This window comes from Marmota flaviventris, chromosome 9 (assembly GCF_047511675.1).
Source record: "Marmota flaviventris isolate mMarFla1 chromosome 9, mMarFla1.hap1, whole genome shotgun sequence".
In the NCBI taxonomy this organism is placed as follows: Eukaryota; Metazoa; Chordata; class Mammalia; order Rodentia; family Sciuridae; genus Marmota; species Marmota flaviventris.
In genome coordinates this window covers 18,896,875-18,924,743 of record NC_092506.1, presented here as the reverse complement: position 1 = coordinate 18,924,743, position 27,869 = coordinate 18,896,875, and the positions used below count along the sequence as shown (strand labels likewise).

At 54.3% G+C, this 27,869-nt stretch overlaps 1 protein-coding gene and 1 pseudogene across 1 annotated transcript; one reads left to right on the top strand and one right to left on the bottom strand.

Moving 5' to 3' along the window:
• Positions 1–27,869, top strand: part of LOC114082588 (olfactory receptor 4B1-like) — a 47,172-nt pseudogene that overhangs the window by 10,547 nt on the left and 8,756 nt on the right.
• Positions 1,492–24,924, bottom strand: Nlrp5 (NLR family pyrin domain containing 5). Its single transcript, XM_027936327.2, has 11 exons — positions 24,633–24,924; positions 21,584–21,640; positions 17,475–19,050; positions 14,216–14,386; positions 12,292–12,459; positions 9,594–9,764; positions 8,459–8,629; positions 7,365–7,541; positions 5,586–5,756; positions 3,620–3,790; positions 1,492–1,624 (listed from the first exon to the last, which is right to left on the bottom strand). Exons 1-11 carry the CDS (start codon positions 24,922–24,924, stop codon positions 1,492–1,494), a joined length of 3,258 nt encoding a protein of 1,085 aa, XP_027792128.2.

The window sequence follows — 27,869 nt, the reverse complement described above, 5'->3', positions numbered from 1 at the left end:
CAAGACCAACCTGGAAATAATCCAGGTGGGAGAGGTGCTTTTTTAAGCAGGTGGTTCGTGGCCTGCGGGAGAAGGGCGTCTCTGGCTTGAGTGGGCGCTGCTGCTCGCTGGCTCTGCCTTCATAGGCCCCTTGTGCCCAAGTCCTCGTCCAAGAGATGAGCTGGAGGTGGAGTTAGTGTACAGATGCTAAGAACAGAGCTGGGCCCACAGTCAGGGCCCGGTAAACAGCTCATCGTCCACCATAGGACACCAGTAGCATAAGACGAGTCCAAGGCTACAGCTGGACCTAAAATGTCCCCAGAGTGGTGGGAGGTGGAGGGACTCTTGGGAGGTGGGCCCAGGGAGGTCCTGGTTCATGAGGGTGTCCCTGTGGGGGACCCTGGTCCTTTCTCCTGTAGTCATGAGTCTCCTCAAGGGGTACCAAGGTCCCTTCCCCTCTTTCTCACCCTATTCTGAGGTGAGCAGGTCTTGCTCTGCCTGAGCTCCCCCCATGACCAGCTGCCTCACTACATTGGGTCAAGCATCCGGCCCCAGAGAAGCTTGTCGACTCTCAAGATGCCCAAGCCCACTGGCCAACCTGCGTCATGCCTGGGCCACAGCTGGTCACACACATGCCAAGCCTTGGTAAACCCTCTGCTGCCAGGACACCACCGCCCCCCCGTGTGTGTGTGTGTGTGTGTGGGGGGGGGGGTCCTTGATTCCTTGATGCTGCAGGCTTCTTTCTCCAGCGTCTGGGCCACGCCTGGACTGAAGCCTCCAAAGCTGTGGGCCCAAGCAGCCTCTGCCCTTTGTGAGCCAGTTGCCCTGGGTGTGCTTTGGGGTGGCGAGCTGACCAATACCACTCTTTAGGACAGAAAAGCCATTCTGCAGCCTAATACCCAATAGGGGCCACCCAAGAGCTCTTGGCCTGCCCAACCCATCCAGCGACTTGCCAGGGAAAGTGCCTTCCACGAGCCACACAGTGGCTGCCCTTTGTTTCTGGGGCTCCTTGATGACACACTGCGTGCTGTGAGCCAGCCCACACTGGAGCACCCAGTCCTGGAACCCCTGCCTGCAGAGACCATGGCAGATCTGCTCTCGTCACCCCAGGCAGGGGCTCCAGCTTTGGTTGGAGGTCAGAGTGGCAGGTCACTACCCAGATGACCAGCCAGAGCTTCAGAGCCAGCAACAGTGTGATGCCTGTGGGGTCACCTCTCAGGACCCAGGTCCTCCCACCCTGCCCCTACACCCTCACCCCAAGCTGGTGGAGACGCCCACTCGGGTACATTTCCAAATGCTGTGTTTATTTTACTCCCTCTGTGCTCAGTGTGGGACCAACATAGATGCCAAGGTCCTGTGACTTGAAGGTCCCCACATTCAAATGCAGCAACCAAGTTGTGTGGGAAGAGAATCACCACCACCATGGGGAGGGTACAGAGAGCCAGATCATCCTGCAGCCCTGAGGAGCCACTCCTAAAGGTCCAGATGGCTGCAGATGGAGGTCTCCAATCTTTAGCTTTTCCACCAGTACCGGTTGTCCTCGTCAAAGGAGTACCAGCTGCTGTCGATCACCACGTGGGGCCTGAGCCGCTGTACCTCCTCCAGCAGCCATCTTATCTGCACGGGATACTGCTCCTTCCACAGGCTGTGGGCAGAGAGGGCACCTGTTATGCCGAGACCTTGACTCCCCCTTCCTCCAGCCTCCTGGGATCCTGGAGAAGGATCCAGCCTTCCCCGCCACGCCTGAGGGGGACAGTACGCTCCCCACAGAACACGGGTCAGTCCCTTCAGGCAAAGGAGCCCCTGGATACGTCAGAGGCCACCCTGGGCTCCCATCCTGTTCACTGTCACCAGCCCTTCCCCAGGATGTCGGTGCTAGGCCTTATCATGAGGTCTGGAGGAACGGTGATGGACAGGGCTGTCCCCAACTTCACTCCACTCATCTGAGGAGAGAAACAGGTATTTAAGTAGATTTTGTAGATTTTGTAGAAGGGAAAATGGGCTCAGAAAAGGTCAATCAGCAGAAACCACGTCCGCTTCTCCACCACGTCCAGTCACACGATCCCCAAAGTCTGCTGGACCTAGAATGTCCCCAGAGTGGTGGGAGGTGGAAGGACCCTTGGGAGGTGGGCCCAGGGAGGTCCTGGTTCATGAGGGGGTCCTTGGGCCTGTGGTTCCAGCATTGGGTCAAGCAGCTGGCCCCGGAGAAGCTTGTCGACTCTCAAGATGCCCAAGCCCACTGGCCAACCTGCGTCATGCCTGGGCCACAGCTGGTCACACACATGCCAAGCCTTGGTAAACCCTCTGCTGCCAGGACACCACTGCCCCCCTTTGTGTGTTGGGGGGGGGGTCCTTGATTCCTTGATGCTGCAGGCTCCTTTCTCCAGCGTCAAATCATAGCCCCACTCACCATCAGGATGAAGGCTTTAGCTTCTACTGATAGTTTCCGTGTCTGGCAGGGAAACTATGTCTCTGTGCTGTGGCCTTCATGGGAAAGAGATGGTGTTCTTAAAGGATGGGACCCTTGGCCCCTGGGAACTCCCTCAAGTGGCTCCATCCATGCAGCACAGCAGAGTGGGGCAGACTCTTCAGCCTGGCTCTCACTAGTGCCGCCCTCTGGGGCTGGGCCACCTCTGTTTGTCCTGTTCTGGATCTTGCCCAAGCTCCTGTGTCACATGCCACCACACCTTAGATACAGAGCTGCTGGAGGCCTTCCTGGATCCTGAAGATCAGATTTTAAAAATCTGGACTGAGGCTCTCCCTGACCATGGGCTTATCGTCCACCATCCTGTCAACCCCAGCTTTTACCACTGCTCCCTCTTCTCATTACCTTCCCTTGACTCTCAGCCAGGAATGCTCCCGCCTCACCGTGTGTGCCCCGAGGGCTCAGATCAAGTGCCTGCTGCTGGGGAGCACTGTGACCTGCGAGTGCCTCCTCAAGTCTATGGCCCTTATATCTCACTCCCTCCTTGGCATTGACCATCTGCAGTGACCCTGAACCTTATATTTTAATTTAACCTTTAATATACTTAAAAATGACTGCTTACTCTCTTCTAAGTGCAGTCCGGGACAGTAAGTACACTTGTGTTGTTGTTGGACACTCCTGTAGAACTTGTGTGTCGTCCCCAGCTGCCCAGTCCCCAGCCACTTCCCCTCGCACCCTGAGACCAGGCTATGTACTTCACGGGAGAGCACATCAGTGTCCTGGCCCACTCAGTGTAGTGTCCTCAAGGCTCCCCTGCGGGGCCAGGTCAGAACTGCCCTTCAAGGCACCATGTTCCACTGCCTACATGGATGGCACTGCTCACCCATCACCTGCCTCTTGGCTACCACTGGGTGCTGCTGCTGCGGCAGAGGTGCCAGTGCCTCAGGTCTTGCTTTTAGCTGCTGAGTAGAGCCATTCTGTTGATTTCTGGGCTTGAATATCAGTAGATTCCCTCCACCCCCTCCCCAGCCCACCTGAAAGCAAGTTCCTGAGATGCTGAACCTCCACCTCCACGTCCCTGTGCTCCCGGCGTCCATCATGGAGACTGCGGCACAGCCAGTACCCACAGCTGGGGACAGAGCTAGCTGCTTCTCACCAGCTAGCCTGCTGCCAGAGAAGTAGGCCTGTGCCCCAGAACACTTGCCAGGGACTCACCCAATTATTCTTAGGTTGCACGTGGGCTGGGAGAAGGCGGAGCACAGCAGGGTCATCCCTGAGGGGTCGAAGTTGTTGCACAGCAGGTTCAGGCTGGTCAGGTAGTGGTTGCAGGACAGGGCGGAGGACAGCACCTCACAGCAATCAGTGGTCAGTCTGCAGGCCTCCAGCCTGCAGCAGCAGGTGCCCAAGAAAACCCAGGATCAGTGCCGTGTCCTGCACCAACCCGTGGATTTCATCTCAATGTCAAAGAAAAAGTGGGGGTTGCACCCCATCTCTGGCTGGGCAGTTCCAGGAAAGACTCAAAGGTTCCCATTCAGACACATTCCCAAGTGATGCTACTGCCCCTGAGCTCCCTTTGAGGGCTGCTGCGTGACTCAGATCAAGTTGTGGGAAGAAGGATGAAGGCCGAGAGCTGAAGGAGAGCAGCACGGGGGCAGCAGGGACTGCAGAGGTGGCGGCAGTGTCTGCAGGACCCCACATGGCCACAGCTCAGCCACAGGCAGTAGCGAGGGCCAGGCTTTGAGGGTTTACCACACGATAGCGGAAAGCCCTAGAGTAAGGCCCAGTGAGGACGTGGAGCCGCCTAGGTGTCCAGAGGCAGAACATGGAGCCCCCCGGCTTGCTGCAACAGGGACAGACAGGGCAGTGACGCCCCAGGAGTGCAGGTGGTGGTGGAGGGCTTTATGTTCATTGTGGATTTTGAGGTTCTAAACTCACATGATAGAGTGTGGGGCTGGGCACAGGGTCATGTCTTAGTTTTGGTTCTGGAGCAGTTAAAGACAGAAAACGCCCATTAGGGAGGCCAAGGACAGGGCATGGGGGTCAGGGGACAGCAGCACTAGGCGCTGTGCAGGCAGGACCTGGGGTCTCTGCTGCTGGCGATGTTGACTCTGCATTAGGGCTCCCTGGAAGCTCATCCCATGCTTTCCTCACGCGGGTTGCGCGGTGTCTGGAGGGGTGGTGTCATTTAAGCCCCAGGAAGAACAGGTAGGCCCAGAGGTTTACGGGCATGGAGTTGGTTTGAAATAAATGTCACTGGGAAGGGAAAAAAGATTAGCTGGAAAACTGATGCTGGGAAGGTAGGAAGTGATGTCCATGATCCCCAAGTGCCCCTGTCACCAGCCTGCCTGTGCCTGTCACTTCAGAGCCTGTGGTTCCCAGGTCCTGAGGGCAGGCTGGGGTGTAGGGAGCATTTCAGGTGGAGGCCACAGCACCCACATGACAGGACATGGAGACCCAGATGGCTCTAAAGAAGGCCACGTGGGGCGGGTGGCCCTGGAGGGGGCCATACAGAACATGATGCCAGCGCCTGGGTGGTGTCCAGTGAGTGCAGCGGAGCCCCCAGTGGACCCCCTGGCGGAGCTGGGTGGCCACACCTCCACCTAGCTCCCTAGCTCCCTCCTCACCACGGGGGCAGGCGCTGTGCCTCCCCCTCCCAGCCCCTGGCACCCCATTGATCTTGTCTATGGGGTTGACTATCCTGCTTTTCTCCCATCAATGGAATCAACACGCGTGACCTTGTGTATCTGGTCCCTTTCACATAGTGTTTCCAAGGTTCGTACGTGCCGTGGCAGGTACCAACATGGCTGAGCCATGCTCCAAGCATGATCCAGGGGTGTCCTAAAGAGCCCCAGTGACTGACGCCCACTGGAGTTGGGAGCCACTGGGGTGGCTGCTCAAGTGCCGCCCTTCCCCTAAATGGCCACACCAGGCCCCCCACCCCCTTTCCCAGCACCTTGGGCTGCTTGGGGGTGCCCAGGGCTTTCTCCTGCAGACCCTGTGCCCATGCCCTGCTGCCCCTCATCTCATCCACAGTAGGGGGCTGGAATTGAAGCCCAGGCCAGTGTTAGCTGTGCCCGTCCAACCTGGCAGGGCTGCTGGCCTCAGTGGGCCTTCCTCCTCCACACAGGGGCCCTCAGGCTTCCTCCCAGCTCTGCCCTCCAAGGCCGTCCCAGGAGCTTACCCGAGTCTCCTCAGCGAGCTGTCAGGCTGCCGCAGTCCCTCGCATAGAGCTGTCACTCCACTGTCCCCCAGGGCATTGGCGGCAAGGTCCAAGCTCTGGAGGTGCTTGTTCCTGGTGATGACACAGGACAGGTTCTTGCAGCAGTCCGCGGTGAGCTGGCAGCTCACCAACCTGCAGAGACCAGAGGCGGCCGACTTTCAGGGACAGTGCCACAGTGGGGCAATGCAGAGACCCCTGCGGATTTCGTTCACTCCCTGTGGCTCGGAAGGGGGCGGGCTGCTGGCACCAGGGGGCCATCTTGGGGAAAAGTGAGCAGGTCAGAGCTCGAGCCTCTCCTGGAGGGGCCCAGGTCCTTGGGGGTGGGGTGGGGGGAGCAGAACAGAAAAAGGAGAAACCGGCAGAGCCCAGAGGGGAGGGGGCAGCAGGGGTTGCCACAGGCTGGTGGGCCTGGGTCCCAAGGCCACATGGGCAGTGGGGGTGGAGCAGCTGAGGAATAGCTGCAGAGCTCATCTGAGTGACAATGACCGAGGGGGTCCATGCCCACCCAGGCTCGGCATCCCAAACCCAAAATGCTCCAAAAGTCAAACCCAGTACTGATGAGAAGCCACAAATGGCAACACCCGTCTACACCTGTCCTCGTGTGCCAGGTCAGTCAACTCAGGGGCCTGAAGACTATACAAAATCACCTTCAGGCCCCGGGGATGGTGCACGTGAGAGAAGTGATTTGTGTGTAGACTTGGGTCCTTCCCTGACGTCTCTGTCTACAAACATTCCAAACTGTGAGGTAGATCCAAAGTCCAGAACACTCCTGGCTCAAGCATTTTGGACAAGGGACATTCTACTTGCATCTTCAGCTTGGAAACCATAGGTAGAGTGACCCTGGGGTCAGAGAGTCCTCGTGAGGCATGTGGCTCAAGACAGGGAGGGACTCAGCTATGAGGGCTCACATCTGAGGGCCGGGGGCAAGATTGTCATCGTTTGCCCGCTGTCCCTAAGACAAACTGAGGATCCCTTAAGCGCCCAGCAGTTTAGTGCAATCCCAAAGGAAGGGAGTCTCCATTCGACCAAGAGTAAAGTTCTATACCACCCAGAAGTAGGGCTTGAAATTAAAACCAATGAGGAATTCATATTGAGCGGCACCCAGACGTTTGTTAGCACAATCTCTATCTAACTCCACTTACTAGTGGAAGGGCAGAGATTTCCAAATGGCCCTACTTTCTTGTCTACCAATTCCACCTTTGTAACTGATCGACAATACTATTAAATGTTCATGACTGTTGGGGCTGGGGATGTGGCTCAAGCGGTAGTGCACTCGTCTGGCATGCCTGCGGCCCGGGTTCGATCCTCAGCACCACATACCAACAAAGATGTTGTGTCTGCCGAAAACTAAGAAATAAATATTGAAATTCTCTCTCTCTCTTTAAAAAAAGTGTTTATGACTGAGACACTGGACCTAAGGGAAGTGCCCACCTTTAGGGGATTTTAAAGGTCACATCCACCATTGAGTGGGGTGCATACCCTATCAAGGGCGGAGTATGGGACAAAGCAGAGGTTTCCATCTTTGACACTCTAGTTCCTGCTGGCTCGGTGGCACCCTCTGAGGTTGGATAGAGGAGTGCATTAAGTACCCACCCTCAGGACCTCCAGCGCAGGGCATCTGCCCTTGCACACACTCTGTGACCCCACACTTCACCTTGCCACAGGAAACATGAGCTCCTGTGGACCCCGGCACCCCAGGCCTGCAGAGTGCAGGCTGCCCTCGACCCCCGTGGCACTCACTCCAGGTCCTGGAGGTGGCAGCAGGGTTCCTGCAGGACCTCACACAGAAGCTTCAACCCTTTGTCCTTCAAAGGGTTCCTGTTGAGGCTCAGGTGCGTCAGCCCCAGATGTGGGTTGCTCGTGAAGGCCAATGCAAGGAAGCCGCAGCCCACCACGTCCAGGTCGCACTGGTTTAGTCTGTGGGACACAAGGGCAAGGAAGGGTTGGGCCCCCTCCCCTCAGGAAGGGCCACGTCTGATCAGGAGGGCTGTGGGGCTCAGGGTAGTGGCACTAGGCACACGGGGTGCCAGATCCTCCTCTTTACCTCTCCTCGGACCCTGAGGATTATCTTCCCGTGGCTGCCATTCACAAGTGGCCACGACGTAGTTGCCTAGGACTCGAACCTACCATCTTATGATGGAAGTCCATGCGGCATGGGCTTCCTGGACCAGGGCTTAGCAGGGAATAGGGCCGTGTTCCCCAAAGGCTCCAGGAGGAGCTGCTCCTGCCCTTCCCAGACTTCAGGGCCATCCTCCAATGGCTGGTTGATAGCATCACTTGGATGCCCACCTCCTGCTTCTCTGCTCCCCTCTTTTAAGGGCCCCTGTGATTACTGCTGGCCATCCCCGTAATCTACCAGGGGCCTCCCATCTCAAGATCCTCAGTCTCAGCCATGGAGTCCCTTTGCCATGTACGGCAGCACGTTCACAGGCCCCAGGGATGAGGTGTGGCAGCTGGTGGGGGGGCGCCATTCCACCTCCAGGGTTCAGCATCCCCCATCCACCTGGGAGCCCTCGGGCCTGGAAGGCTCCTTGTGCTTAAGGTCGTGTTCTTCCTTGGCCTGTGTATTAGGGACTGAATCCAGGGGTGCAGACCACTGAGCCACATCCCCAGCCGTTGTTGGTTTTTTATACTTTGACACAGTGTCTCGCCAAGTTTCTGAGGCATCTATGGGGGTCCCAGGCCCCATCCTGCAGATCCCGGGGACACTTGTCTCGGGTCCCTTTGTGGCAGCACCCTCCACGTTCTGCCCCAGTTCTGTGCTTTGGGAGCCACAGGGACTACGGTTAGAAGGCTGTGTGGCCACCCTCGGGCAGCGGGGCAGACAGACTCACATCAGCCTCTGGAGGGCACAGTGGGGAAGCCGGAGGGAGCGGCACAGCAGGTTCAGCCCTTCGCTCCCCAGCTGGTTGTTGGACAGGCACAGGTGCGTCAAGCTGTGGTTGTGGACGAGGATGGAGGCCAGGTCTTGGGAGCCAGCGGCTGTGAGGCCACAGGTGTCCAGCCTTTAGAAGTGAGCCCGGAAAGAAATGAGTTTTTCCCCCAGAGGCCTTCCCTTGTCCCCATGAGGTTTTCCTGTCCCCCTCCATTCCAGCACTGTGAGCCTGTGGGGAGTCCTGTTTGTGTGGCATTAGGCTCCCAGGGCCTCCTGGTTGGAGCTGTTTGAAGGAAGCTCTGCATCTGAAAACCAGAGCAATCCAGAGCCCGACAGCTGCTCTCCCAGGGCTGTGGCTACACTAACTGGGTCAGCATGCCAGGTGCCTGGCACACGGGCCCTCGGTGGACCACGAGAGCTCTTCTGGCCGACTGGCTGGCTTGGCCAGTGGAGGGGGGGCCCCTGGCTCCTATCGAGATCCTCCATCCTTCTCTGGCTTCAAGAGGGTAATTTGTGCTACTGTTCTCAACCTTGGCTGGGACTCTGGACCTAAGGTGATGTGCTCCAGTGACAGCCAGGCCACAGCCTGGAGACTGGTCAGGGGTCGAATCCCTGCTTCCCTGCCTGATAAAGTCGGTGGGCATGCAGCTCTACCTTGCCCACCAACAGGGCAGGGCAGGATGCCCCCCAGGCCTGCTAGACCATGCCTGGACCTGTCCCTCCCCTGCCCTTGGGCAGCAGGCAGAGGAATCTCACTGGGATTGTGGCTGATGCTCTGTGGGACCCGTCTGACCCAGTCTGTGCTGGAACCTGGGTGCTCTGTTCTGCCCTTCAGTCACTGGAGACCAATCTCCCCATCTGTGGAGGCACCGCCTCCTTCTGAAAGGCTTCAAGTGGACACGTGGTCACTTTCTGGGGTGGATTCCTGCTGCTGCCCTCACATGGCTCAGAAGTGGAGGCAGACATTACTTACTGGGTCCTCCTGACACGGGGGCACTCCAAAACGCCATCCTCCCATGTGTCCCCACTTTAGGTTGTAGGGGGACAACCCCATTGTGCAGAGGGCCTCAGCCCTGGTGAGGGGAGCCACTTACACCAGCTCTGTCAGGGTGCACAGTGAGGTCCTCAGGGCTTCACAGAGCGGCTCCAGGCCCTTGTCTGTCACCTCGTTCCTTGCCAGGCTGAGGGATTTTAGGCTGGTGGCTGTAGTGAGCATCTGGGAGATCACTGGGTAGCAGGCTTGGGTCAACCCACAGGAGTCCAGCCTGCAGAGACGGGCGGCATGAAGGCATCGCCCCTCTGCAGGCCTGTTCCTCTGCTCACCTCCCTGGTCCTTGGATGCTGCTCCTTAGAACAGCCTTGGCCTTCCCACAGCTCCTTTGGGTCTCAGCCCTTCAGCTGCAGCACTGAAACCCCTGCTGTCCCAGCCCCACCCATGGGACACTGCTCAGGAACTGCTCGGGCTTGTCAGCATTTTGGAGAGGCTGTGACCTCACCAGCCCCCTCTCCACATCCAGCCCCGAGCCCTCTCTTCACCAAGGCTTCCTACCACTGCTGCCTGAGCACAGGCCTGGCCCCAGGTCCTTGTGCGTTTGGCTCCTCACTCAGGTGTCCTGGGTTTCACTTCTTTGGAGTGAGCTGGACAGACTACCTTATACTGCCCACCTTTCCCACCGAATTTCCCATAGCAGTGAACACCTGGGGGTGTCCCTGCATGTCTACCTCCTCTGTGAGGTAGAGGCTGGCTTGCCTGGCTCCCCACTGCACTCCAGCAACCACAGGACTGCCTGGCACACAGACAGCACTTGGCATCTGCCAGAAGGCCCAACCTGAGACCTCTGACTGTGTCGGAGGGCAGAATGTACATTTAGCCTGTTGCCCAGCCATCCCACTCGAAGTCCACCTGCCACTCAAGCACCTGCCTGGCAGGCAGCTTACCGTCCTTGGAACCGCCCAGTTTATCCTCTGGAAAACGGGGATGATGCCCCCACGCCAAGCATGTGAGATGTCTGACAGATGCGCAGGTTGTATCCAGCCACAGCAGATGCCAGCCATGCCCACCTGCTTGTCACCTGCTTGGAGTGGGACCACATTGCCCAGCCTGCCTTGCAGCAGGTCCTTTCACAAGACTGAGAGCCAGCTAAGGTGGCGAGGGAACCCTCTGACCCCCTCTAGCAGCCCCTCAGTGCCCATAGAGGGTCGGTGTCAGCATGGCTCTGGGTACCAAATACTCCAGATGCAAAAATGGCATAATCCTTGCTTCGGACCACGCAGCCCTCCCATGGGCCCTCATCTGCTGGAGACTTAATACCCAATATGGGGCAAATGCCACAGGAAGCTGCCATGCTGTGTTCCCTGGGAACAGTGGTGGGATAAAGGTCTGCCTGTCCTCACGGACAGTTTCTTTTAACACTTCCAATACTTCCAGGTCGATGAGCCTGTGGGCACGAACCTGTTCCAGTCCTATAAATAGGATGTCAGCTAAGCCAAAGAATCTGACTTACAGGATTCCGAGCTTCACAATGTGGCCCACCTGCTATCCACGTCAGGTCCTGACCAGGGAGCCAGCCAGTCCACCCTGCATCCTTTCACCAACACTTGGGACATGACATAGGCCACATGTCCATAGGCCTTGGGGATACAGTGGTGAGGGAAATCGAGGTACCCTGCTGTCCCGAGCCACCAGGAGCCAACCCAGTATGCCTTTGGATTGCTGTTGTCCCCACTCCAGGCTCTGAATGGCCTGTCCTGTCCCCCTCCTGTCTGGCAACGTCCCCTATTTTCCTTTTGAACCCCAGCCCTGACTGGTGGAGGAGGGGAGAGGAGGGGCCGGGAAGGAGAGTTGGCAGCTGTCTCTTATGTGTGAGCCACACACTGGGCAGCCCTTCTCGCCCTCAGGACCTCTCTGGCTGGCTGTGTGGCTGCACCATGAAGGTAAAGGGCCCAAGTCACAGGCCCAAGCCCATGTGGCAATGGCACAGCACCTGGTCTTCCCTGGCTGCCGGGCATCAGTGATGGAGCCTGAAGCAGGGTCCAGGTTGCCTGTCGGGGAGGCCATGAGTACGGCATTGCTAGACTAGGCTTTCCTGACTAATCTGGTCGTCATTGCCGGAAGCTGGACACACCAAGACACCTCTGGTCAGGTGAGCCTTAAGCCGACTGTGGCACGGCCCGGTCACCTGTTGGCACTCGGCCACAGAGGAGCCCACCTAATGGCCCATGCAGGGAAGGACCTCACAGGCTGGTGGAGGAGCCTGTCTCAGGCAATGACACCATGATTCCACCTTATGGCATCCTCAAGTGGCTGAATTAGACGGAGAACACCAGGGGCCACAGGGCTCAGTGGGGAGGCTGCAGGGGGAATGAGACCAGGGAGGGGCGGTGCCAGAAGGCATCCTGGGTACAGGGACAGGCATGGATTTGTGCTGAAAAGGTTACAGGAGGGGCACTCATGTGCCAGGGCCTCCTGCTGTTGACGCTGTGGTGAGGTCATGTAGGACGTGACCACTGGGGGGACCGCCTGGGAGTGCAGCGACATACAGTGACAGCTGTTTTTAACCTTTGGAAACTCTGGAGGTTGTTACTGCTGTGTCTGGAACAAAGCCCGTCTTCATGATGTCTGAGACAGTTCGTTGCCTTAGCCGTTTTTAACTGTGCCATTCAATGGCACCAAGCACCTGCCTGGGTGGAGACACCCTCAGCACCACCCATCCCAGCGCCCCCATCTTCCCAACTCTGGTTTTGAAACTTTCTGTAATTACTTCAGAATAAAAAATCAGACCCGAGGCTCACCTCAGGGCCTCCAGCAGGCAGCTAGGGTGCCGCAGGGCCTCACAGGCCACCTTCACGTCCTCCTCCCGCAGGGCCGTGCTGCCCAGGTCCAGCCGTCTTATGTTCCGGTTGATGATGAGTGTCATCCAGAGGTACTGCAGGCCGGGCGTGACCTCCGCATCTTTACATCTGCAGAGCAGAGGGGACGTGAGGTGCCAGACACCGACGTGGCTTTGCCTCCTCGCCCTTCTCCTGCGCCAGCTCTCAAGTCGCCATTTGAGTTTTAATTTTAAAACAACATACAGGAACATGGAGAGAGAGCACTGGGCACAGGAAGAGGGGACACAACAGTGCTGGCTGGGGGCAGACTCGACCTGCTGAGAACGGGGTGGAGCTGGAGACGTGCGGCCCAGTCCAGGGAAAGCCAGCGTGGGTGCACACCTCAGGGATGAGGAGGCATTGGGAAGCAGTATGGGGTTCCTTAGAAAACTGGGAATGGAACCACCATTTGACCCAGCTATCCCTCTCCTCGGTCTATACCCAAAGGACTTAAAATCAGCATACTACAAGGACGCAGCCACATCAATGTTTATAGCAGCCCAATTCACAATAGTTAAACTGTGGAACCAACTTAGATGCCATTCAGTAGATGAATGGAAAAAGAAACTGTGGTATATATACATAATGAAACATTACTCAGCTTTAAAAGAATAAAATCATGGCATTTGCAGGTAAATGGATGGAGTTGGAGAATATAATGCTAAGTGAAGTAAGCCAGTCCCCCTAAAACCAAAGGCCGAATGGAACTCTCTGGTAAGTGGATGTGGATTCCATAATGGGAGCGGGGGGGGGGGGCGTGGGAAGAATGGAGGGACTGTGATTGGGCAAAGTGGGGGGAGGGGAGGGGAGGGGCATGGGGGCAGGAAAGATGATGAAATGAGACAGACATCATTACCCTGGGTACATGTATAACTGCACATGTGGTGCGATGCTACATCGTGTATAACCAGAGAAATGAAAAGTTATGCTCCATTTGTGTACAATGAATCAAAATGCATTTTGCTGTCATATAGACCTAATTAGAATAAATAAATAAGTAAAAATAATAAAAAAAGGCTGTCACTGCAGGAGCATTCAGGGAATGCTAAGGACGACAGCTGTGAGCTAGGGGACCAGTGAGCCGCTGCCCGAATCTCCACCACTGCTGGGTACAGTGATGCCCACAGAGATGCTGCTGGGCAGGGGTGGGGTAGGGTGGAGGAGGTTCCCAGGGAGTAGCACTTAGAGGGACAGCCAGCCCTGGGGAAGTCCAGGTTGCCATGGGGTGTGAGGAGGAGGGATTCCTCCTTATTCTGGAGCCAAACTCCTCAGTCCAGCTGGCGGAAGAAAACTGCTCACAGAGGGAGGGGCAGGGTAGAGGGGGAGGTTAGCAACCGAAAACTTGAACACCCTCATCTTGGTGTTGCATGAATGTCACTTGGTCTTGGACACAAAGTAGGCAGCAGAGCTTCTGAAGGAGACCTGGCGCTTGGTCCTGCTCCAGGAGCCTAGAACAGTGTCCCAGCTCCATGCTACACCTAGAGCTCATTGGGCCCTCCTGGTTGGTGCTATTCTCAGTCCCCATCACTGAGGACAGGCTTCACAGGGTCTGTGGACCACGTGTTTTGTACTCACTGTTGCCTCCAGCTCTACCGTCACCGGAATGAGCTCTCCTCAGGTTCTCCTCTCCCAACCAACTCCTACTCACCCTTCAAAATCCAGAGTAAGGGAACCTGCTTCAACAATCTAGTCGCACAGCACGGTTTCTAGTCACACCCCACCACCTTCCACAGCACGTATCCCCTCAGCACATCTGTGGGGTTACGGCCGGGTCTCCTCTCAGGACAGGGAGAACTGTGACAGTCCTGGGAAGAGCCTCTCTAGTACTGGGGCTGGGCAGCCTTACATCAGATTCTGTATTTTACAGGTCGGCCATCTTAGCTTGAGGCAGAGTGTCTTCATGGCCCACTTATTCAAGATGCTGTTTCCCAGGTGGAGCTGCTGCAGATTCGGGTGGGTGCCTAGGACAGAGCAAAAGCTTTCCCACCACTCGTCCACGAGGGCCTTCTGCTGCAGCCTGTTGGAGACACAGATGTGAGAGATGCACCTGGATGCCAGCAGCCCTGGGACAACGAGGAGCGAGATGACCAGGTACAGCAAGATGGGCCCCTTTCAGGCCCCCTTCGTGCACTGCAGACTGGCTCCTACCCAGATATGTACATATGGTGCGATGCTACATCGTGTATAACCAGAGAAATGAAAAGTTATGCTCCATTTGTGTACAATGAATCAAAATGCATTTTGCTGTCATATAGACCTAATTAGAATAAATAAATAAATAAAAAAAATAAAAAAGGAGGTCACTGCAGGAGCATTCAGGGAATGCTAAGGACGACAGTTGTGAGCTAGGGGCATGAGGGTATGTAGGCGCTACCTGCTCTCAAGCCACATTAGTTCTAGGTCCCCCAATAGATGCTGTGTCCACTGTGAAAACTGTGGCCATCCCACAAGAAATAAAAACAACCACGGCATGACACAGCAATCTCACTTCTGTGCAGCTCCCCCAAAGACCTGAAATCTGAAGAGGTATTGGCACCACAGCCTGGACCTGGGAGCAACCTGATGTCCCTCAGTGGATAAATGGATACAGAAGTGGTCTCTACACACAATGGAATTTTTATTTTGCCTTAAAGAAAATTTCCATTTTCAACAACAGATGAATCCAGGGGATGTTAAGCTGAGCGGAACAAGCAGGTCACAGAAGGACAACTACTGTGTGACTACTTAGGTGAGGGACCCAGGATGGGTCAGCTAGAGCAGGGCCACCAGGGCCTCTGAAGGAAGGTTATGGAGTCACAGCTCTGGGTCCGAGACTTGGTCCCCGAGGCCCGCAGCAGAACTAGCATTAGCCATACTGATTTACACGTGAAACAGCGGTCACCTGTTCATGGTGGCCACCTCACCACTGGGCTGACGTTTCCAGGATGCTGACTGATCTCACTGGAGTGCTCAAGGAATAAATAAAAAAAGCAAATGACAAACCTGAAAGACAGCATGGGAAATGAGTAACCCAGGCACAGAGGGACGAGCAATGATCTCACGAGGAATCTGAACAAGCCAGTGATCATGAGCTGGGTAGTGGCTGCTGAAGCCTGGTGGGGCAGGGCAGACACTGGCCAAGGGGCAACAGTTTGGTCAGGAGGAACAGGTTTCAGTGATCACTTGCACAGCATGGTGACCACAGTTACTATTTATCTTAAAATTGCTTAAAGGGTAGTTTTAAGATGTCCTCACTACAAAGAATTGTACCCAGGGGAGAGGATGGGTATGCTACTCTGCTTGATTAAATGCTTTTAGTACCTACATCACATCACATTGTACCCCTTAAACATGCAGCTCTCAACTGAAAACAGAACCGGAAGTGTGTGGAAGTGCTGAGGAGCACACTATGGCGCGATTGTGAAGACTTTGTAAACAGAGCCAGCTCAGGGCATCCTGTAACCTATTCCCAGCTTCTCAACAGGACGGTGCCCGGGCCTATGCTCCCCTGGCTGTGGAAAGGCAGAGCAAGGTGACAGTCCAGGCACCCTTGCTTCTGCCCCAGTGCAAGCTCCTCCAGCAGAGCAAGCTTCAGAACTAATCATTCCCCACCATCAGCCGCTGCCTTGCCAGGGCCTGGGTGTTTTGCAAGCACCGTGTAGCCCCCTGTGTGGGAATTTGCTGTAGTTCTAAGTCCAAGAGGTTGGAGCTACTTCCCCATGTTGTCAATGACACAAAGCTTGTTAAGGGAAGAGGTAAAATTCAAAACCAAGTTTGCCCAGTGTTCTTTGCTGAATTATGCCCGCCCTTGATTCGCTCTGATGGTATTACCACCCAATATCTGTGTGCTAACCAAGTGCCATAGTTCCCAGGTGCTTCAGTTATAATCTCATATAGCTAGATTGGTAAATGCCATTATGTCTGTTTTGCAGATGAGAAAACAGGCTCAGGCAGTTGGGGAACTTTCCTGAGGTCACACTCTGGGAAGCAATATGACCTACTATTTCCTACTACAGCTTAATTCCCTCGTAAGATCAGGAGCCATCTTGTCAAAAGTTATAAAAGGTTCATTTCTGTTTTCTGTAAAATATTAGGATTTCTATTTGGCCTGGCCATATTTTGATGTTTTAAACTTGCTTGGAATGCCTGCCCATGCCTTGAACTCACCCATGCCTGGCTTTCCCTGACCAGATAACAACCCACTCTGAAACCTGAGTGGTGCCTCATAAATTTTGGCTTTACCTGACCAGATAACAACCCTCTCTGAAACCCTAATAGTGCCTCATAAATTCTGATGTTGGGATCTAAATTTACTTCGCAAGTGCTGAACCATTTACACCATTAACCTACTACCTGCCTTTGTATTTGCTTGTCAAAATTCTGTTATCTGTAAGTTCTCAAGACACGCCCCTTTCGCAACTTTTTGTGCTATAAAACTGCGTTCCTAGAGAGCTGGAGTACTGTCTTCTATCCCACGGATTTTGGGAGAGAGAGTCCCAGCTAGTCAGAATTACAAGCTTGCTTTGATTTGATTTAAAATTGGAGTCGGTGGTCTTTTCTTTGTGTCATGGTTTAACAAGAGCCACCTTCTTGACTGGGTTTCTATGTGGGTCCTGGGAGGATGGGCAATTGGATAGACAGGCAATTGGATAGCACCATTGAGTACACACAGTAAACTCTCCATCCACGTGTGGCCATGTAAATATAAGCAAGTTGTAATGGAATAAGATTAAGGGTCCACTTACCTCCTCGAGAAGTCTCAAGGCATTTTAAGAGTGCAATAGGCACATGTGGCTAGTGGGCGCCATATTGGATAAAGTATTGTGGAACACTTCCATCACTGCAGAAAATTCTATTAGCACAGCTCTGGACCCTACACTAGAGGGCAGTGTGTGAGTCAAAAGGATAAAATTGATAGAGAGCTTTGAAAAAATTCCACATGCCCCTGGGTTCCAGGCCCAGATCCTCTCCTTCAATAGTCTTCAGTGGGCCCAGTGTTTTTCAAGAGCTTATCCACAGTGAGCCAGATTTGGGTCCTGTCACTTAGCTTGGGGATCTAGATGATTTGTCCTACAAGGATCTGGAACCATGTCAAACCCCAGAACTGAACTGCGGGAGGTGCTCACCTTGGGGGAGCCACAGGGCACATTTCAGCAAGCTCGCTCCTCACGAAGATATCTCTGACGTCCACCCGAATCTTCCGCAATTGCTGGCAGCGCTGGAGGCAGAAGGAGGAGGCCACGAGGTCCTCCCTCTGGTTGATGGGAAGCCGCATTTCCTGAAAGCTGCTCAACGCAGAAAGGACAAACTCTTCATCTTGAGTCTCGAAGAGGCAGTGGAAGGAGTCCAGCACATCCCGGGGGGTGGCTGTGGTGGCCCGCGGGGCCAGCAGAGACACCCAGCGCAGGAGTCTCTGCTTCACCCCCAGGGACACCTGGCAGCCCAGCAGGTTCTCTAGCGCCTTTAGTATGTCCTTGTTCATGAGCCCGAATAAGAACCGCTTCACGCCGAGCAGGTGAGAGCCCAAGGCCATCTGCTGAAGCTCCTTCAGCTCCGGCATGTTCTCGATTAACAGGAGGCAGTGGTCCTGCTCCCTCTCCAGCCCTTCCAGGAGGTAGTAGAGGGCAGCACAGAACTCCTGCAGGCTGGGGTGCAGGAAAATATAAGTGCTCTCCCCGCGGTCCTCCTGGAGGAGGATGTCCATGTGGAACAGGGCGGACAGTGCGTCCACCCTCAGCCCGTGTACCCGCAGGTTGTCCTTGTAGAACACGGAGCGCGTGGTCCATAAGCCCTCGGCTGCCATCCGGCATAAGCCCTTCAGGGTCACCCTCTCCCCCCGATTGAGGCAGCGCAGTGGTACATCTCGGGGCCTGAGCTGGTGGAACAGGAAGGCGGCATACAGGCCTGTGAGGGTTCGGCAGACGGGGGCCGAGCTGCTCCTCAGCCGCAGGGCCATGCTGAGCATCAGGCACACTGTGGAGACCTGGCACTGGTCCAGGAGCCGGTGACTGTCCACCACTGAGCGCAAGAGCTGTGTCCGGCAAGGGTCATCTGTGATGTGCTCAAGGAGCAGCCGAGTCCTCCTCTCCACCGGCATGCCCCCCACCATCAGGTAAAGGGGGCACTGGACCAGTGACTTGAGCTTCTCCACGCCCACGTCTGTGACAGTGACCAGCAGGGAGGACTCCGGCAGCAGCACCTTCCTCAGCAGACTGCGCATCAGGACTGAGGCCGGCTGCTCTTTGGCCCAGTCTCCACAGAGCTGCTCATCATCCTCCCCGAGCCTGGTGTCCAGGTCATCAAAGTTGTCCACCACAAACAAGAGCTTCTCAGGCTGGGACATAATCTCTGCCACTGGAGCCTGGGAGTCTGGCCACTCTCTGGTGATCAGCTTTGCAAAACTGCTCTCCTCCATCCATCGGATCTCCCTGGCCTGGAGAAAGAAGGCGTAGGAGAAGGTGTCCTGGTGGAATGTGCCCTGCGCCCAGCTCAGCATGAGCCTTCGGGCCAAAACCGACTTCCCTGTGCCTGACTTGCCATGCAGGACCACGGTGCGTGCCCGGAAGCCCCTCTGGTCTGTGTGAAAAGCATCAACCAGTGTTTGTATTTCTGGCCAGCCGGCAGTACTCTGCAAGCGGGGGTGTCTGTCTAACTCTGCGGTGAATCTGGCTATCACATGGTCCTTGTAGTCCTGCGAGGCACCTGGGCATGAGGCAGATAGGAGAGAGTGGCAGAAAGACAAAATTGGAACAAAGTGGTTTTTAGTACAAGTGAAACACCAGCAGGGAGAATGTAATTGGCAATAGGGTTATTTTCTATCTTAAGAAAGAATCTGAATGTACTTACCATAAAGAAATGAGAGTTTACAGTGATGGCTACACTAGTTACCCCGAGTTTGTCCCCACCAATGCGTACACGGATCCAAACACACTGTACCTCCACACATATGAGCACAATAACATGCACAAAACATTCCAAGGCCAGAATCAGTGGATCCTGGTGCAGACGGCTCAAGTGCTGGGTCTTTTGCTCCTTCCTCGCAATATGCTGTTGATGGGTTCTGCCCCTTCTCCCCTGAAACTGTGGCTCCCTCAGAAGCTCCAAAAACTCTGCTCGTCCCAACATCTCTGAGACCCCAAGATATGCTGTGCTACGTTTGTTTGCTTACTATCTCTACCCATCCATTCTGCTTGTGGACTTTCCTCCTCATGGGGGTCTTCAGCATTTCTAACAGTGCCTGGGGCCCATTGAGTAATTTCTGTAGACTCTGAAAGACAGGAGCCTGGGGGAGCTGAGGGTCTTGCACCATGGCATTAACATCTACATGTGCAAGAGAAGTGCAGCCTCAGCTACTGTGGAGACCCCTAGAGGGTCTACAGAAAAGGGGGCATGTCCCTTGGAGTTGGTGCCTGAGTGGAGTCCCAGCTCCACTGCAGTGTCCGTGTGATCCGAGACGTGGATCTCGTACTCTGGGCTCCAGTTCCCCACCTCCGAAGTCCTCCTGTGGTTTGGTGAGAGATTTAAGAAGGAGTACTCAACCTTCACTAGCTCAGGCCGGCCGAGCGTGCCAGGTGGTGCCCGTGAACCATACGGTCCTTACCCTGCTGACTTTTATCTCCAAGCTCAAACTCATTCTTCCTTGCATTTTGTACACTCTACAAGAATAGTGCTTTGCCCTTCACCTGGGCCTGTCCAATGCCTTCAGCTGTCTGTTCAAGTACCCAGCAGGTACCTGATAAATACCAAATATCCGTATCTTGGGACCTTCAATTTCCTGGTCCTACCATTATGCTGCCAAAACACAAAAACCAAAACAAACAAAAAACCAAAAACAAAACAAAAAAAACCTCATAGCAAGATTCTCTGCACCAACCTTACGGGATTACTAAAGTACAAAAACCTATGCAGAACTCTTAAAACTTCTACTTCACGGCAATACGAGGGAAAGCCGCTAACAGATCCACACTGCAGCTGTCGGAAGGAGACCTGGAGACTTGAGGAGCCTGGACCCAGGTCCTCCTCACAGGACTGGCTGTGCCAGTGGAGTTAGGGGTTCCAGAGGCAGGAAGACACTACAGTGGACCCAGGCTTCTTTGCTTCCTCCTCAGCCACCTCTTTTCTTCCATGGGTCTAATTGTCAAGAGTGCAAAACTTCTAAGACCTCCCTAGAGCCCAGGCCCCTGAATCCAATTCATCAGCCTCAGAAACCCAGGGACCTCAAAGCATGAAAACCCGCATCATTGTTTACCTCCAGCCCCCAACTCATTCCTTCTCTTAGTTTCCTGTAAGTCATAATCAGAATAAGGCTTATACTGCAAGGTAACTGGAAATAGATATGGATCTCCTTGTTCTGGACATGAATGTATTTCTGGCCTCTTTCATCCTCCATGACAGACTGCTCAGGGACACAGTGGGGACACCAGTACCTCCCTGTGAAGTTGGGACAAGGGTGACGTTGATGATCAAACATGGAGATCACCACCTGGCCCTGGGTGAGTGTCCTAGGCAAGTCCTCAAGGGTGCATTTGAAGTCAACAATCCCGGCAACCAGTACTTTTTCTTATATTGGTGGAACGGAAGGTTAGGAACACACAGTCGGCGCGTTACGTTGTACCCGTGGGGAATAAGAGTCCAGCTTGACACGATTTCAGAGTTTGGGACTATAGTCAAGACTCCCTTATTACCGCCCAATGGCCTCTCCTAACAGCAAGTGTGGGCGGCTATCATTCCCATTTTCTGAGGCGGCTAGACATCAGGTTCTGCCACCCGAATGTCATGAGCTAGGTCACCAATCACCATCACTGCCTCTGAGCACAGGTGTTCACAGCATCTTTTACCACAGCCCAAAGTGGGCACAACCCAGGTTCCCACCAGCCGGGGAACAGATGGAGACAACGTGGAAGGCCCAGCTGTCAGGCACCAAAGCCAACCAGAGGCTGACCCCTGACAACCTGGATGAATCCTGATGGCTCAAGGTCAAGGAAGCCCACCACCAAGTCCACACTTTTCATTTACATAAAGTGTGGGCATGGGGGTGGGGTGGGTGGGTGTGTTCCTGGGGATAGCCCAGGGCCTGGTGGCAGAGGCCATGGGGAGTGAGTATTGTGGCCTGAGGCTTGAGAGGGGTAGTGTAAAATCTGATGAATGAAGCCCAGTGAACTACCCAGGTGGGCTCCACAGCCCGCTCCTCCACCCAGCTGCCTCCAGCTGCCAAAGGAACTGGGGCTTCCCTCACCTGGTCTGCGTGTCTCTGCAGCTGTCCCACCATCTTGCTGTATAGTTTGCGAAGTTTCTGCAAGAGAAGTGTAAGGCCTGTTTACCGAAAGCCACAAAACAATTGAAAGAGGCCTCAAAGCAACGGTAAGACCACCCTGTGTTCATGGTTGAAGACGCCTCGTTCGTAGATAATACTCCCAGTATTAATCTATGTAATTTCATGCCATGCATGTCAAAATCCCAGAAGATGGCTTCTTTTACCAAATTGTCAAGCTGGTCCTAAAATTCATATGGAGATCCAAGGGGCACCAAATGGCTCAGAAATCTTGAGGACAAATTGGAGAATCACACCTCCTGATGTCAAAGCTTACCAAGAATCAACAGTGGTTGGGTCTATGTGGTATTGCCACAAAAAAGACACACAGATCCATTGAATAGGACCATCCAAAATCAAACCCCTGCCTCTGTTCAACTCATTAGAAAGAGCACTTGACAGTTGAGTTTTTAAGAACAGACTTCAACAATTGTTACTGGAATTGGAAATTCCCCAGCCAAGGGATGAAGATAGATCCCCACACCTCATACAATCAACTCAAAATACGACTTGCTCACATCAAGCTAGTGTTCTAGTGCTGAGCTACATCCCCTGCTTGAACTAATTGCTCTCTTAAGAGCTATGACTATAAAACTCTTAAGAAAATACTGACATAAACCATGATCTTGGGCTAGGGAATAGATTTTAGATTGGACACTAAAAGCTCAAGAAAATTTGCCTTCGTAAAAATTTAAACCTTTTGTTTTGAAGGACACTATTAAGAGAGTGAAAAGAAAATCCAAACAATGAGAAAATATTTGCCCATCATGTATCTGTTTAGGACCTTGTATCCAAAAAACATAGAGAGACATTATAGCCCAATGACAGTTAAATGGATGAAGGCTTTGAATGTACATTTCTCTGAATATGGAGATAGCCAATGAGCACGTGAAAAGATTCTCAACATGATCTGGGGACTGACTGACCTTTACCATATGGAACAAGTGCATCCATCCTTCCACCTCCCACCTCCCCCACAAACCTGGTGCTTCTTCTCCACTGGGTCCTTGGGTAGTCTTTAGTAGCTCAGACTTTGAGATCTGAGACATTGAACATGCTAGAACAGAGAAGAGAAAATGGTGTAAGCTGTAGCAACCACCCAAGCCAGGGGCAAGCTCAGGCCTGCCCACGTTACTGAAGGACCTAGAGGAGCCTAGGAGATCAGTTTATCCCACGTGGAGCCCGTGGTGGGCACATGGGGTCAGTCCTCCTATGCCTGCAGCACAGTGAGGTGGCAACTAACAGGAAAGGATGCTCTGTGGTTCACCTGCCTGCCGTGTGGCCCTGGTAGGTGGTGTGCTGGGGTGGTACACTGTGGTCACTAAATGCCCACGTTCAGGAGCCATCCTCCAACCCTCTCACTTCCGACCCACTCAACCACCCACCTGAGGCCTTGAGTTACACAAATGGGACATCCATAAGCTATGTGGTCCAAGGTGGGTCCAAGGCAGACAGACCCTTGCCTTACCCCAGTGCTTCCTGGGATGAGGCCACGCAGCTCCACCCACCTGGTGTCTCCCTCCAGAAACCCGGGTACCATCCTGACACCATCTTCTCTCAAGTCCTTATATGATTCTGCCTGCTTCAGATCATCTCCCAGTTGTGCTTCTGCATCCTTCTCTACCACCTTGTCCAGGCGCCCTCCATGTCTCTCCTGGCTTCCTTAGAACAGTCTTGGCCTTCCCACAGCTCCTTTGGGTCTCAGCCCTTCAGCTGCAGCACTGAAACGCCTGCTGTCCCAGCCCCACCCACGGGACACTGCTCAGGAACTGCTCGGGCTTGCCAGCATTTTGGAGAGGCTGTGACCTCACCAGCCCCCTCTCCACATCCAGCCCCGAGCCCTCTCTTCACCAAGGCTTCCTACCACTGCTGCCTCTTGCTCAGAACCTTCTGAACCATGCCCTATTCCTCTTCCTCCAAAGCTTTCTTCTTCTAGAAGTGATCCTAGACTTCATGTCCCTCTGGTCTTCTGTAGAAACCTCTCAATTTTGCTATACCATCCATTTTTTAAGATTAAGGCCCATGTGTCTCTGCCATGCTGAAAGCTAAGTCCTTGGTGGTGGACAGAGGACAATTTAAATATATGCTAAACAAGTGTTACCTAAAGTCACTGGTGGGCTCCCCAGAGCAGCCAGGTTGCAGGACTTGAAAGCAGCTCTGCTTCAGCTTCTGCTGGGGGAGCCCATTTCGTGGGGAGGGCTCGAGGACCAGCCTCAGGGCCCACGGACATTTCCATGTGACTGTGACCTACTACAGTGACTCAGTAGAATCAGCTACCCTAGCGTCCTGCAAGGAGTCGCTGAGCCGTGTGCGGGTGAGTGACGGATGACGAGCAGACCCAAGATTCCCACAGTCAGCAGGGGCTGCTTCGGCTGCCCAGTTCTGGAGCTTTTTACAATACGTTCTCCGTCTACAGTTGAAGAGCCTTTCTTCTGATAAAGGAGAACTACGTTTTAAAATGATCTTTCTCCTAAAGACCCCCAAATCACTTCTGATCGAAGTCCACCGCTAAGGTAGAGTCGCACGTCTGATCCGAGTCTCCTGCTGAGACTCCAGTGCAACCATCTAGGGGAGGCCAACCCCTCAGTCAGCACCATTAGCCCCGTCCTTCGGCCTGGGGCTGGGGCAGACACGGACATTAGACATTGATGTGCATCGTCACCTGGAGCCTTTGCAAAACACACACACATTCTATTGCTAGGAGCTGCAATTCACAGACGTGGAATCCAAGGGTAGAATAGCAGAGACCCACGCAAGCTTGCACCAGTGAGAAGTGTAACCTAACACACTTACCACTCGAATCCTCTTAAACCCAGCCAACTTCTGCCTGGGTGGAGACGCTGTCCACTGCTTCTCCCTGTGCCAAGTTCCAGCCGCTGAGGACATAGTGGCTTCTCACCATTCAGATTCCCATGGCAGAGTGGACCTGGATGACGGTGGCCCCGTCCCCATCCTGAACCTGCCCCCGTCTTACCTTTCCTCTCCTCATCCTGCGCTTTCTCTGTGAGCGTGAAGAGGTTCATCTCTTGAAAGATGTTAATGCAGACAGTCCAGGCTAGGTGCCCCACATGGTACTCAAGCAGGAGGGCGGCCAGACCCTCAGGGCCGGCGGCATCCACCTCTGCCCAAGGGATGGGGTTCTTGGTCACCTCCGAGTACCTCTCCTTCAGCAGTTTCTTGAAGGTGTGGAACTCTTCCTTGTCCAACTCCTTGAGGCACCACTGCAGCCCGTAGTTGGTCAAGGTGTACAACTGGTCTCCTTCCATCGCTGCGGGGGCCTGAGCCATGGCCTTCGGGGAAGGTGGACTTTCCTGTTATGCAGAGCAAGTGGGACCTGGGGGGAGAGGTCCAGGCTCAGCCCACAGCACTGACTCAGGTGCCTTGGGGGTGGGCAAGGGTCTCCGACCCTCTTGGGAAATATTGGAGACACACAACACACAGATGACAACTCTTCAAAGAGCCAGGATTACAGCTGGGAATGTTGGCACATGCCTGTCATCCCAGGGGCTTGAGAGGCTGAGGCAGGAGGACTGCAGAGTCTAAGCCAGCCTCAGCAATTTAGCAAGACTGTAAGCAACCTAGGGAGACCCTGTCTGGGGGGCGGGGGAAAAGGAAGCATCAATGGCCACTGTCCATCCTGTCATCAGGAGTTCTGGGATAGTGTATTGCCGACTCCGCAGTCCCTCAAAAGTGCACCTGGCACAGATAAAGCTCAACATGCCCATCTGAGGCTCCTGGCTCAGGGAAGAGCAGTTGGGTTCCCAGCAGTTGCCACCAGCCTGCCCTACAGTGTCCAATCAGCCAAGGGCCATTGTGTGCTTAGCAGGAGTCACACAAATTCGGGAAATAGTCCTGGTAGAAGAATTACTGAAATAACTGAAAAATCTTACGGATAATGGACTCATACCTGGGCAATATAAAAGTTCAAAGAGGCAATCTGAAGTGAGCCAAGGATCTGGGAAGGCACTTCCCCAGGAGGAGGTACAGAGGGCTGAGCAGCGATCCTCAGGCTAGACTCCCCAGGGTCCCCTGGACCTGCGACAGGTATGGGCAGGATCTCTGCCTCATGCTGCCTTGCCAGCCCTGAAGGGCTGGTCCCGACAGACACTTTGCAGTGTTAGTGGCACCTGGGAGCCATTCTCAATGCTGCTGACCCCTCCTCTTGCTCTGTTGCAACCTCTGAAAAGGGAGAGCAGGATGGGGTGGTGGTTTAGGGCTCGTCTGGTTTTCTACCTGGTGGTAGAAAGTAAAGCCATCCATGGGAAGCAACACATTACCCCTAGACTCTAGCAGGTGGGCCTCTTCTGAGGGCCACCGAGAGGGGTGGGGGATGTCATCCTTGCTTGACACCTGTGCCTACACAGCTCTCTCTGCCTTGACTTGCTGATATGCTAGGATCCTGGCTAGAACATGCCAGCCAGGGAGGTGCCACCAGCCTGCAGCCACGCTGTCTCCACTTGCTTCCACAGACTGGCCGTCTGCTGTGGCTCCCTGATCTAGGAGACCAGCTCCCTCCTGGGGGTTAGTGCCCTCAGTCCTGCCTGTCATCCTCCAACTAGGGAGGCTCAGAAGGGGTTTGCCAAGGTCACCTTCACAGGAGGGCTGGAGGATGCTGTGGTACTGGTGTGTCCCTCAGAGCTCACTGGAAACAGACCCATGCTGCTGTGCTGGGAAAGGGCAGCTATGAGGGCCCTGCCCTCCCTCCCGAGTGGCCTGATGTGGCCTCAAGGAGGGGCAGCTACCATCTCAGCCTCCCTTGCCCCTCCACCTCCACCATGGGAGGTTCTGTGCTTCACAGCCTCTGGAATGTGAGCCAAGTAACTGTCCCTTGTAGGTTACTTGGTCTCAGTTATAACAGCAGAAAATGGACTCAGAAAATGAAGAAAACAAAGATTATGAAACACATGGAAGAAAACCGGCACAAGGCCTGGAGACCCATGGAGAAAGACCTCCTCAAAACCTCCTTTCCAATGCTGCTCCTGGGGGCTTCCCTGGGGTTCAGGGACAGGTCAGCAATGGGACCCTCCTGGGGTGTGGTGTACCAGCAGGGCAAGGCTCTTTCCCGGATGAGGGTCACAGGGCAGTGCTGCCTGCAGAGGCTGGTGCCTCCCGTGTTCCCTCACGTTCCTGAGTGCGCTCTGCGACAGTGGATTGGCGTCAGCCAGCTTGGTAACCCACAGGAGACTTAGACGCAGGAGGCCCAAGCCTGTAGGGGCGAGGCTGGCGCCCAGGACAGACTCCATGCTCAAGCCCTGCTCTGCAGCTGTCCCAGGCATCCCCAGGCAAGCAGCCACTGCCCCCGGCCCCTGCCCTGTGGGACTCGAGCACTCACTTCCCCAGGCCTATGTGAGGCCCACAGAGTTCACACAGCTGTCAGCAGGTGGATCCCCAGGGACGCCCCTGACCGACCTCCCAGGCAGAGCACAGTGTGCACCTGGGTCTCAGAGCACTTAACCAGGAATAGTCAGGAACCCGAGAATTCACACCAACATGAGTACTGAGTCAGTTGTGGTGACACACACAGAGCAGTAAGGCCAGATTGCGGGGTCTCAGTGGACACACTGGCAGTGCCCACAGGAAGAGCCTTCAATGCATCCAGCAAGGTTTTCTAGTGTAAAAGCTGCAGGCAGACAGACAGACCTAGGGGTGACACACACTTGCCCCACAAGCCGATCTGTTGACCCAGAGGGAATCAGATGGGACGGTAGCCACAGACACTGCTGACCAGTTTTGTCCTCCACCTGCATGTCCTCTGGGTCCCAGTGTTTTATAATTCCATGGTTTACATTACCTTTGGTAGCAAAGCAGATGGGAGAAATGTGGGGTGTAAATGACAAAGGTAAAAACTGACATTCATAGGTGGGTATGTTCACCTTGGAAAGTCCTTGAAAAACTTCTATAAATCATGAAGTCATTGAATTCAGTTAGTAATAGATTATTGGGTAATCCCAGGGACTTGGGATGCTGAGGCAGGAGGGTCACAAGTTCAAGGCCAACCTGGGGCAACTTCGTAAAAAAAAAAAAAAAAAAAGGACCGGAGGTGTGGCTCATTGGTAGAGCACCCCTGGAGTCAATTCCCCAATTCCCATCATTAAAAGAAAAGGAAGATATGCTCAAGTTTGAAATATTTGTGTTCATGAATTTCTACTTTACACTTAATCCCCAAATAATCTGTAGATGGAACAGAACATTTCAATCCAACAGGAGAAAA

Coding starts and splice junctions, on each gene's coding strand:
- Nlrp5 (XM_027936327.2), bottom strand. CDS start 24,924: ATGGAAGGAGACCAGTTGTACACCTTGACCAACTACGGGCTGCAGTGG. Junction 12,460..14,215: donor TGTAAAATACAGAATCTGAT/GTAAGGCTGCCC, acceptor TCTGCTCTGCAG/ATGTAAAGATGCGGAGGTCA. Junction 8,630..9,593: donor TGCACCCTGACAGAGCTGGT/GTAAGTGGCTCC, acceptor TCACTTCTAAAG/GCTGGACACCTGTGGCCTCA.